A 12,498-nucleotide genomic window follows, 5' to 3' on the forward strand; every position below is an offset into this window, starting at 1 on the left:
GTACTCTGAATGAAAGGCCGAGACGGTACCGCTCAGCTACGGAAATCGAGTAATTAATTTTATTTTTCACTTTTAAGTCGGTTCAGCTATTAATTACGTTTTGATTGTTTTGTTATACGCTTACCATAACTAGGCGGGAATTCAACCCACGACTTTCAGTGTAACAGAGGAGCAGTTCTTTTCCCGTTGTTGCAATTTTCATTCGTTTTACTTATTTAATTTTAAATATTTAGTGATATGCGATATCAAATTTCTATGCGCGCGCGTGCGATTGTTTTAATGTGCACTTTTGTATTAATAAAAAGTCACCTGATTTGAGGTTTGTCCGAAATGGAACATTAAATAAACGGTAACTATCAGTTCTATTTTATTTATCGTAAATACAGGGTGATTTTGGGGGAAAGGGAAATAATTTGGGAACCGATTATAGATCTTGAAATAAAGGAAAAAGTTCACATACAAACATATGTCCGAAAACGCTTCTTTGTAAAGTTTCGCTAGCGTAGATTTCGCTCGGATTTCAGTTCCCCTGTGAAATAAGTCATACTGAAATTTTTAAGGCGTTATATAAGGGGTAAAATTGATCGTATCTTATGTTTTTTGACCTGAAAAATAGAATAAAAAAAAACAGTACTATCATCCCTTATTTTCACGATATCCAGAGTAGAACAGAAAAGTTCAGTGACGAAAAACACGTTTTTTTAGGTTTGATGTAGAATAAATCTGTTAAACAAACATGTAGTTTAATTCTGAGAAAATCTTTGTAATATACTCTATGGAAAAAACTTTAAGGATTAGTAAAAATAAAAACAACCGTTTTCTTTTTTTTAGTAAAATACGTTTAACCTTTGAAAAATTAAAATAATAATTTTAATTTACTTTAAAAAAAAAATACTCGCTGTGGTTTATATTTTTTTTCTCTCTCTCTCTCTCTCTCTATATATATATATATATATATATATATATATACATACATATACATATATATAGCAATAGCGAAGCATTGCCGGGTCTACTCGTATTTTAATAAAAATTAAAAAGCAAAAATTGTAATTATGGAGTAACAGATTTCATTTGCTCGCGGTGTGTGTGTGCGTGCGAAATCTTGCATTACTGATAAAGACATTACACAAGATTGAACATTAGATTTGATTAAATAATAGAAAGCTTCATCAACCGCATCTGTATCACCGGTATATTAGATCATTCTAGTTTTGAAGGTATTTTTATTGTAATACTTCATTTGTGCTAGATTTTTAAAAAAAATCAGTTGATTAAAGCGAAATGTTTCATGATAAATAAATGTAATTAAATAAATTTCTTGTAGTAACAAATGCTTTAATAATAAATAAAAAAAAATAAATAAATGAAAAATAAATAGTTCAAGAGTTAATGATAAAATAATACCATAACATAATTTATAAAATTGTATAGTTTATACGTTGACAGAGGACTTTTGCTAAGAGGAATTTTAGAGGTAAATCTTTTTTTATTTAATTTTTTTGGGATGACGCATCTAGTAGCGAGGGGGATAAACAAGCGCAGGTGGCTGGCTTCCTTCGCTCTGATTGGCTACCGTCAGACAGTTCTGGTCAAGCGTTGTACAATTCAAATACAACCGTAAACATGTGTACATGTGTGTGTGCGTACGTATGAGTATTGCTGTGCGAGTAACACGTTAATATAGACGTTTTCTTATAAAGACATATTTCTTATATAGACGTTCGATATAATTAAATTAAATCAAGATTTGTCGATTATTTTATATTTATTACATTTTATTTAAAATAATAATTAATCTCCCTTAATATTTATAATTTTTTTTTTTTTTAAATATTACGATAAAGTTTATCTGTTTTGTAAAGTAATTTAAAAAAAAAAGATTCTAATATTACATAATAACAGATAAAATTTTTCCAGTTTTATTTACTCGTAATACCTTACACGTGTATTTTAACGAACGAAGAATATGGTCGATAAAATTAATGAGTTATTAAAAAAAAGTGAAATTTTTGCCAGGAATCAAACACGAGACCGGTAGATTTAGTAGCCAACATGCTAACAACAATTGATCGACGGATCGATCAATTTTTAATATGATATAACGTTATAAACTTATTTATAAAATGTAATACAGCATTAAAGTGTAAAAAAATGAATATGTAAAACTTGTAATTAACTCGATTATATTTAAGGTTCTAATAATAAAAGTAAGAGACGTCCACATAAATACAATGTTGAGTTAGACGCTATAAGCGACCTACTTTATGTAATCCTTTTATGTTTATAAGAACAGAAAATATAATGTTATTTAATTCTTCAACAAACATCAACTAAACCGTTTGCCGACTGATCTCCTAAATGGAATCTTCCGGAAGGTCCCGGGTTCGAACTCAGTCGCCGTTGGAATTTTTAACTTAATTTAATATAATGTACGTTATAGATTTAATTATTTATCAAAATATGAGTTATGTTGCAGCATGTATTTAGTGAAGCGTTTAGCGTTTAGTTTGTCGGAGAGGAAGGGCGGTGTTACCTCGACAGCATCGCGGCTACCAACGGTTGATAAGTCGCTCCACATTATCTTTCCTTACACGTATTAGTACCTAATACATTTTTATATTTATTGATTTGTATCGGCAATAGACAGACATCCAGTTCTTCACTTACGTTTATTTTCAATTTTATATAAAACGTATATAAAAGCCAATTCTGACCGGAATTCGAACCCAGAACTTTCTGTCTACCAGTACTACCTACAATTCTGGTATCTTTTGCCATAATAATAACTAATAGACTTACTACAGGGCTTTAATGAAACGCTCCTGTAACCAGACGGATAAATGTATGATGGACTGTATCGAGCGGTTACCCGTACGGACTTATAAGCTACGCATCTGTTGTCTACGCTGTAATATAAAAAAATGTGTAAAACGTAATATAAATGTAATGTAAAAAAAATAAATACTTCATTTTATTTTGTTTGAACAAAATTTTATTCCAATAATACTAGTATAAAGGATCCTTTAATTAAAATAACTAACAAAAGTAAATTTATTTGAAAATATTCAACGATTTACAAAGTAAATGTCCATGAACTGGTAAAATGATTGTTTTCTATTTTGTATAAACTGTTTACTTTAGAGAAATATAAATGTTTAAATTTTATTACCGATTTATTTAAAACTTTTCTCGACCTCTGTAAATATTAATTTTATAATATCGCTGTAGGTGGTTAAAGTAAATATCTCTCTCTCTCTCTATATATATATATATATATATATATATATACAAGCATTGCCGGGTCTGCTAGTATCAAACAAGTATGAACACAGTGGTCACGTACAAGTGACCACTGTTGAAATCATTACATATAATAGCGTCTGTTTTTTGTTTTGACTACTGTCACTTTTAACTGAAATTTCTTTTTTGTTTTGCACAAGCGGCAGTGTAATTATAAAAAGAGTTTTACTTTAGAGTACATATATCTTATATACATAACTCTTGAACAAATACAAAAAAAAAAACATGTTACTATTAGATCTGTTATAATTTTCTTTTTCTGTCGTAGAGTATGCTCAGAGCAGAGAATGAAATAGCACGTACCTCACTCGATCGCGTTGCAAGTAAGTTTTTAATTTATATTTTGCATTGATTTTATGTTTATTATGATAATACTAACCAAAAAACGAAACAAAATACACACTAGAACCGTTTAAAAATTGCCTTCTAACTGTTGTAAATGTTTTGCAGATTAATTCGACAAAGAGTAAACGGTAACGGCCAGCAATGTCTGTAATCCCGTCTGCCATCATGTTCTTCTATAGGGTGCCGACAAAGCATCGGTTGACAAACGCTGAAACCTGTCGTGCACTCGCTTAAACCCTTACGAATGTTGTACGATTAGTTTTTTCTGGTAGAAGGAAGAACAGAGATCTGCCAGTGACTTTCTTTGTCGTGAAATGTAGACGTTAGTGTACAACTGAATTGTCACGATGCTTACATAAATAACTTTATTTACGTGTAAAATTTAAATAGAAGGAAATAAACTCGTAAAATAAGAACGGTACATCCCAAAATTGACACGTAAAAATCAAAATATTATAGTTAAATAATGAATATACATTATAATTAATTATTTTCTGGCACTTGGGGTAACGTGACAGGTCCTTTCAGTTGTGCAAGAATTTATTTAAATTATTCAAACGTTTCGTATTTTATCCATAATTTTTTTTTCTTTTAAAAGTATACGCAAATTTCATATTTTTTATTTCGGTTTATATTTTTGACAATTCATTTCGATGACAATTCATGAGAAATAGTCGTATGTCTTTTAAATATTACTCGCTACGATCTTAAAAATTACAGACGACTACGATCAAATTTTTTTTGAATGTTTAGGATGTCGAGAAACAACTTGGAACGGTAACCGCATTCGTATGATTTTTGGTCAGGTAATCTTCAAAGACGAATTTGACTTTTCTTCAGATCCAAACATCCTGAATTACCACTCACAGTCGATTGAAAACTCATTTATATGATTTCATAAAGCGGACAAAAGTTTTAGGGGAAAAATGTGTAATTTTGTAGTAAATGCCATCGTGATTGCATAAGGGGGAAAGCAAGATCTTTTGAACATATTCATTAAACATGTAATTATAAAAATCCTTTTTTTTTTGTTAACATTTTCTTTTTAACTACTTTCCTATTAGTAATTGGAGAAAATCGATTTTTAGACCGATCGATGTACTGGAACGCATTGCAAAAAAAAAAATTGATCGGTAAATTTTCATAATGAATTTGTGATAAAAATTTCTGTCATTGAGTTAAGAGAGAAATATTCACAATTTTTTGTTAATTTTATAAAGGTATTCGTTTAAGCTAACGATGAACTGTAATCTTGTACTTCAAGTTGTGCTTTAAAAGTTGGTCTGATATTAAAGAATGACAAATGCACAGAGTCGTACAGTTTCATGGATAAGATAAATTGACAAGTAAGGTTATCTAACTAATTTGAAATATTAAAAAAAATTGTACAGTTTCAAAACTGATTATATCGGTATCTAATATTTTGTATTGTTGTTTTAGTCATATTTATACTGAGAATTTTTACTTTCTTATACGAAGTAAAGAAAGTATTGTGATCGCAAAAAATTTCGGTTTTCAAATTTTAAAAAGTAGTTGAAATAAGTAAGTCATAACAGACTGAAACAAAAAAATGCGCTCTAGTTAATTTTCAAGGGCAAAAAGTACGTTATATAAGATATACGTGCATGCTGCGGTTAGACATGGAGAGGGATGGCAAGACGATTTGCTGCGTGTTGAAGGTTTAACCGTTTTACACTTGCAATTCTGCTACGGTATAGAATAGGACTTGTTATTATACAGTTTTAAAAGTTTAACACACACACACCACACACACTCTCTTTAAGAAAAATAACTATAAAAATTTGTATATTTTGTGAATGCATTTTTAAATATTATTAAGAATTCAAGATTAAGTTGTACGGAAGATAGTGATTAAATTTTTTAACCTAGAAAAACAAAACCAAGTTTGTTTTTATTAAGACTTATTGAACGGCAATTTAATGAGTGAAATTCAAAAATTTATTAAACCTCATGATTAATAAATCAAAAATTTTACACGTTCTTACTTTTACTGTGCTAGTAAATAATTGTTATAATTATGCCCAAGCTGAATTCAACAATATTTTTAATTAGCTGACAACTAATACATTATTACTTATCGATCTTGTTTTTGTTTGATATCAATAATTTTTAGCTGACTTAAAATAATCTTAATTCGAGGAATAATTTGTTGTAAACGCATCATAATTAAAAATGTATATAAATTTTTCAATCTCTTAAAAAGATTTAGAAACAATTTTATTCTGTTTATTTATTAATTATCATAAATATTTTTTGAACAAACAGTGGCAAAAAGTGTGTGTTTCAAGCTATATAATTTTTTTAATTATTATTAAATTTCTTATATGTAAAATTATGAATAATTTCTTTTAAAGTATTTATGATGCCATCTACCGAAATCAATTTCACTTTCGTCGTTAACGTTTTGGTGTATGTACGTGGGTTTATAATGATGAACTTTTTTTATAGAATATTCTAGAAAAATAACTAATGAACACAATTTAGGATGTTATTTAAAGTAAGTAATAACTTTATTACTCTTATATATATATATATGAAACATAGATTTGGTAATTTTTTTTTAAGCTAATAATACTTAATTAAAGAGGAGTTATTAAATTTTAGTTAAACGAGTTGAAAATGTAATCCGATAATTTTATAAAGCTTATTATCAGGAATCTTAAACTGTTATATTTTGTTAGAGTTATTGATATGTAGAATGATTTTTATATTTTATTAAGGTCTATTCTAACATTTAATTTTATTTAATAATTATTTTCAGACATACATTTTATTTAGTAAAAAAATAATGCATTTTACATTAGCTTGATTAACCAATGTGGCGGCGTTATTTTTATAAAATTAAATTTTATATAGGAACTGCAATGAGTTTTGAGAACTAAAAAACAAAATACTTTCTTCTTTTAAATGACCCTATGAGAATTGTTTTGATTTTAAGTTTTGTAACAATACATATATAGCGGGTACTGAATAGCAAATCTGAGTATTTGAAATTGACAAGAAAAAATTTGTCTAGGCATGTTTAGCCTACTTTTTAAAAGCTGTTCTAATGAAGCACAGAATGCAGTTGTTTGTCTCTACTGTACTATTTTATAGGAACTAAAATTGAATTTTCATATGAACGTAAATGAAAATATTAATAATTATACAAAAATATTTTCTGGCACAAAAATATATTGAAAAATACTTCAATTTGATTATACTTGAAAATTACAAATACTTGAACATTTGAATCTGTTTATTTTTATGGCTGCTGAAATAAAATATACTTTAGGAAACGATTGCGTTCATAACTTTTATATGAATTTAGTTTAAAATTTACATCGCATAGTATTTTATCAGAATTATTCTGAAAGTTTACAATTAATTTCTTTATCGTAAGAAGAATGGTACTTAAATGAAAAAAAAGTACTAAACCACAGCAATAAGATCAATGGAGAGTTGCCAGGTAAAGTTGCCATAATTTCAGTTATAAATGATTTTATTACTTCATACTTTTACATACATTTTTGTCTAATCTTTGGTTTTCATTCTGTATAAATGACCATAAAACTAAAATCTTCTTTCTCAGATTAAGAACCTTAAATTTTACTGCACATTTGTAAATTTCTATATTACTTTTCAATTTATAAATTTCATTTACATATTTTTGTCCCTGAGTTTTCTTAAGATTTTTATTTCTACTTTTGCTATTTTTTGTTCTAAAAAGCAATGCATACATTCTGCCCCATACAGTGCTTCTGGTAGAACTGCAGTTTTTTAGCGCCTCAATTTGGAGTTATATAACAGGGAATGTTTATGATAAACTTTCTTTATGAGATGATAGGCAGTTTCAATTTTTTGTACTGTATTCCTCATCCCACACATTTTTCAATTATATTTGATATTATGATTTCTCCCAAATATTTACATTTTTGTACTCTACTTACTTTGTTGATGTCAGAAATTTTAAGGAATTGAGTTCTGTTTTCTTTGTCTTTGGAAAATCAATTAGTTTTTTTTCATAAGAAATTTGAAGACAAATTTGCTTGCAAATTCGCTTAGTAATTGAATTCTGATTTTGGCCTGAGTGGTTGTGAAAGTTACTTACTTTGAGTTTGAGTTCTGTTTTCTTTGTCGTTGGAAAATCAGTTAGTTTTTCACAGTGCAGGGTTATTATGTAGGGTTTTATTAAACAAGTTAAAATTGTCTTGCGGTTAGATATCGTACAAAGTATATTACTAACATTTTTTGGTAACCGACTTGTTATATTTTGACACAGTGAAAAGAAAAATTAAATACTTTTTTGAAGAAGTAGGAAGTACGATATGCTCTGGCAAATTACAGGATTTATTCTTTCAAATCTTGCAGTTCAAGCAGCAAGTACATCCTATTTATTCTCTGACATATTGCAGAGTATATTATTTGTATTTTTACAAAAAAAGTAAGAAATGTAATAAGCTCACTTAGGTTTAGTACAGAGTATATTATTTATATGAATTTTATTAAGCAAGACCCGTTGGTATTAATATATAAATTATTTATATAACAATTACCACTTGCCGACAATCTTTAATAGTAATGTTCCAGCGCTTTTAGATTATTAATCTATCCTCATGAACAATGATGTGTTATGCTTTATAATTATTTACTTTACATGTCATTAATTATAGTAAATTAAATTTTATAAAAATGTAATTATAACAATCGATCGTCTAAAGGTAAAATAAAGTCAACATTATGCATCATGTCAGTATGAAGGTCTCAATTGTTATGTTTATTAGTATGAAGCAGTATTACCGACCTGAGAATTAAAATTATTGTTTAATATACGTTTGAATAATATTAATCAAACAAGTATTCAAAGTTTTATAAAATTCAATTTAGTATAATTAATGATATGTGACGTAAATAAAGTATAACACATCATTGTTCCTGAGGATGGATTAACAATCTGAAAGCGCTGGAACATTACTATTAAAGATTGTCGGTAAGTGGTAACTGTTATATAAATAATTTATATATTATTTATGATTTTACTGAACGAGAGAAAATGTTATATTGCTCTCACATAGTACAGGGTGTAATAACTACTTTTATTGATGAGGCAGCAAATGCGATATACTTTGACACAGTTACAGATGCATTATCAAGCTTCTTGTTGATTTTGCAGCATATCTTGTAAGCTATCGTATTGCATGCTGTATTTAATTTTTTGTCGAGCAAGTAGGATTTGGGCAAGGAATTGATTAAGTAGTAATACATTCAGGATGTATTATTTATTTTTGCTGCAAAATTAGAAAACAAAATATGCTATGACATAGTTAATGATGTGTTATTCAGATTTTTACTGAGCGCTTAGGGAATATGATATGCTCTGATGTAGTACAGGGTATGTTATTTGTTTGTACTGAACAAGTTAGAAATTAAATATGTCGTGACAGTGGAGAGCACATTGAAGGTGCTCCCAAAACAGCGCCACAGGAGCACCCCATTTATTATTAGTTGATGGTGATGATCAGTCTAGCCTCTAACGAGTTACCTTACAACTCCAACCTCACAGGCGATCTCTACGGGAAGCCCATTATTGTTAAACAAAATCTCTTAAATTTATTTAATATTATTTTATATAATGTAAATTTAATTTTATTATTTTTGTAATATTATTCATTCGATTGAATAAAATCATTTAGTTCAAAATCAACCCACACAGTAATAAAGACTCACAGTTCATTAATTCAATTCATGAAAGTTTGTGCTTCAACCAGCAAAGCTCCACTACTATATATATACATATATAGTAGTTTGTATTTCCTTTATATAAAGAAATAGCAATCAGGTTATATAAAGAGATACATATAATTATCTAAAGATAAGATGAATCATATATATATGTAGGGGGATCTATTACAACAAAGGTGGGGATAAAATATTGTTATCTAGGATTGGTAGACAATTTAATTTTTTATTATGTAAGAGAATTTTGTATGATTGTGTATGAATGTGTATTTGTCACCAGAGGAAGATTAAAGAATTACAAGTAAAAAATAGTGAATTTAATGTATTTCTTCTTTATTGTTTCCTTATTTCTTTTATATAATATTTGATTTGTTTTTTTTAATTTTGCTTATTTATTTTAATTTAAAATTTTGATTTGTGATGTCAAAGATCTTTTTGAGGATAGGCTATGTTTTTCTGTTACAATCTTTTTTTTTCTTTGGTATTTATTTGTTTGAATATGATTTCGTTTTTTTTGAGTGTTTTTTTTTTAATTTCTTTTTCTATGTTTTTTTTGATTGAATTTCTTGTTTTTTTTATTTTTAATTAGAAGTTGTGTTTTATTTTATAGTCTTGGTGATTTAAATTTAGTTCGGTTTTATTATTTGGTTGTTTTATTTATTCCAAGTACGGTTTTTTTATTTTAATACCTGATTTTATTTGTTTATTATTAGGCTGAGATGGTCTCGGGTTAATTTTTTATTGTTTAGTTATTTATTATCAAAATAGAGTTTCTTTATATTATTCTGGTCTTATTACTTTATTAATAAATCGTGCAGGCGATGTATTTTTAATTTTGTGTATCGGTTTATTTATTAATTTTGGTTCTTTTCCATTATATTTTTTGACGGTGATTTTATTGATTTGGTTTATTTGCTTCTTTTACTAAAAGCGCTCGGTTCCCCTTTTGTGTTTGGTTGCCTTCGGCGACGGCAGTTCCTACCCTGTTTCTTCTTTAGTTCGTTCTTCTACTTTGGTGACTTCTGGTGTTTATTTAATTATTCGATTTAATTATTTTATTTATTTTTGCGATACTTGTGCCGCTCGTTTAGAAAATGATTTGAGGAAGATTATTGCTTTTTCTACTCTTAGACGGTTGGGATTTATATTTTTTATTCTTTCTCTTGGGTCTTCATCTCTTTGTTTTATTCATTTATTAATTCACGCTGTGTTTAAATCGTTACTTTTTTTGTGTTCCGGTATTATTTTTATTCATTGTTTTTTAGGTAGTCAAGATAGCCGATTTATAGGAGGCTTAGTTAAGCATTTTTTGTTTCTTTAGTTTGTTTATGTGGATTTCCTTTTTTTCTGGGTTTTATTCAAGGGATTTTATTTTAGATTTTTTTTTAATATTTAGTTTTTTTTTTGGTGGGCGGGCGGGGGTTACTTTTATTTATAATTTACGTTTAATTTATTATTTGTTTTCTTCTAATTCTTTTTTTCCCTTATATTAATTTTTCTTATAGTTTATATCTGAATATTTCTCTTTTTTATATTTTTTTTTTGTTTTGCCTTTTGATTTTAGGTTAATTTTTTTATATTTATTTATTTTTTGTTTGTTTTTGGATGTAGTGAGTTCTTTATATTTTTACTTTGGTTTGATTTATATATGGTTTTTGGGTTTTTATTCTTCTGGTTTTTTTTAAATTTTGTTATTTTAGATATGGATTACTTGTAGAGTATTTTGTTTCAGGTGGCTTAATTGGGTTTTTGAGGTGGTTAGGATTTTTTTTTTTGATAGGTGTACTTGAACATTCTTGAAAAACAGTTCATTTTCTTGTGGACACGATAACCGCCGTAATTTTGCGCCAATCACTTTAAAATTGTTCCCTAAAAAAAAAAAACTCCACCCAAAATCTCGGGCGGGCTTGTTAACGGCGAAAATCGGACCGTGGGGATGGAAATGGGGCACTTTTTCGAAAAAACAAAACATTGATATGACTTTTTTATTAAGAAAAATATCAAACCCGTTTAAGTTCCTACGATTCTTTGGATAAGAACCTAAAACTTAGTAAATGTTTTACTATTTTTACCTAGTAACTTAATATAAAGTAAAGTTTCTAGATATCACCAACCGTTTGCTCAGGGGAGGAAAAAATGAGGTTTTAAAGACAAAAATAAAATCATACCTCCCTTAATAGGCACAGTATCGTATCGTTTTAAAGTGGTCGTTAATCCTGTAAAGATTCCCGATAACTTTTCTCTGAAGCAATTTTTTATATAACCGATCCTTACGGCAAAGGATGACCGAAAAAAAAATATGGATATAACTTTCTTAAGTAATTATATCGAATTCAATTAAAGTTCTTACTGTTCTTTGAATAAGGGTCTAAAACTTATGTAACTAAAGTTTTTTGATATAACCAACCGTTGGTCCAGGGGAAAAATGGGTTTTGGAGAAAAAATAAAGCTATACCTACCTTAATAGGCACAGTATCGAATCGCTTTAAAGTGGTCGTTAGTTTTGTTAACGTTACCTAAAGGTTTTGCTTGAAACAATTTTTCATGTAACCAACCCATACGGTAAGGGATTATCAAAATGTTGCTGTATTTGTAAGCAGGGCTTGTTGTATGCTAAACGCGTGATACTTTTTTCACATGAAACCGTTGTCGTATTGAGTAAATTTGATTTTTTTTAACTTTAAGGTGGGACATTTTTTTAATCCCCTCCTTATACCGGTGAAATGTTTTTTAAATTGTATCGATTTATTAATAATTATTAAGCACCGATTGTAAAAACGATTTAAAATAAATAATTTAATAAAAAAACATGAAAAAATCTACTATTAGTGAAATAAAATTTTATGTACTTTTCATTTATAAAAAAAAGAAAAGGAAATGAAGTCAGATTCGAACCGATGTACCTTCCCCTTGTAAGAGCCGAATATTTCTTTAATTAAAATTTTATTTAGCTGTAACTCTGGAACCGATGAAAATAAGTACCGCTTATGATACGTCGTTGAAAACCTCTCGATGAGGGCCTATTGCGGTTACTGTACTACTATAGTTCTGCGGTTAAGGAAAACTCCAAAATCAAATTGTTTTTGATTTTGGACGCTTTTGGTCAAGTCA

The 12,498-nt window shown here is 28.1% G+C and overlaps 1 protein-coding gene across 4 annotated transcripts in view; it reads left to right on the plus strand.

Moving 5' to 3' along the window:
- LOC142328254 (uncharacterized) overlaps positions 1-12,498 on the plus strand; it is a 246,896-nt gene that overhangs the window by 46,894 nt on the left and 187,504 nt on the right. For all 4 annotated transcript variants that reach the window (XM_075371921.1, XM_075371919.1, XM_075371918.1 and 1 more), the window contains one exon: positions 3,572-3,626. In XM_075371921.1, coding sequence (XP_075228036.1) covers positions 3,575-3,626 — 52 coding nt within the window. In that variant the 5' untranslated portion in view covers positions 3,572-3,574. The remainder of the gene's footprint in view (positions 1-3,571; positions 3,627-12,498) is intronic.

This window comes from Lycorma delicatula, chromosome 7 (assembly GCF_047948215.1).
Source record: "Lycorma delicatula isolate Av1 chromosome 7, ASM4794821v1, whole genome shotgun sequence".
Taxonomy (NCBI): domain Eukaryota; kingdom Metazoa; phylum Arthropoda; class Insecta; order Hemiptera; family Fulgoridae; genus Lycorma; species Lycorma delicatula.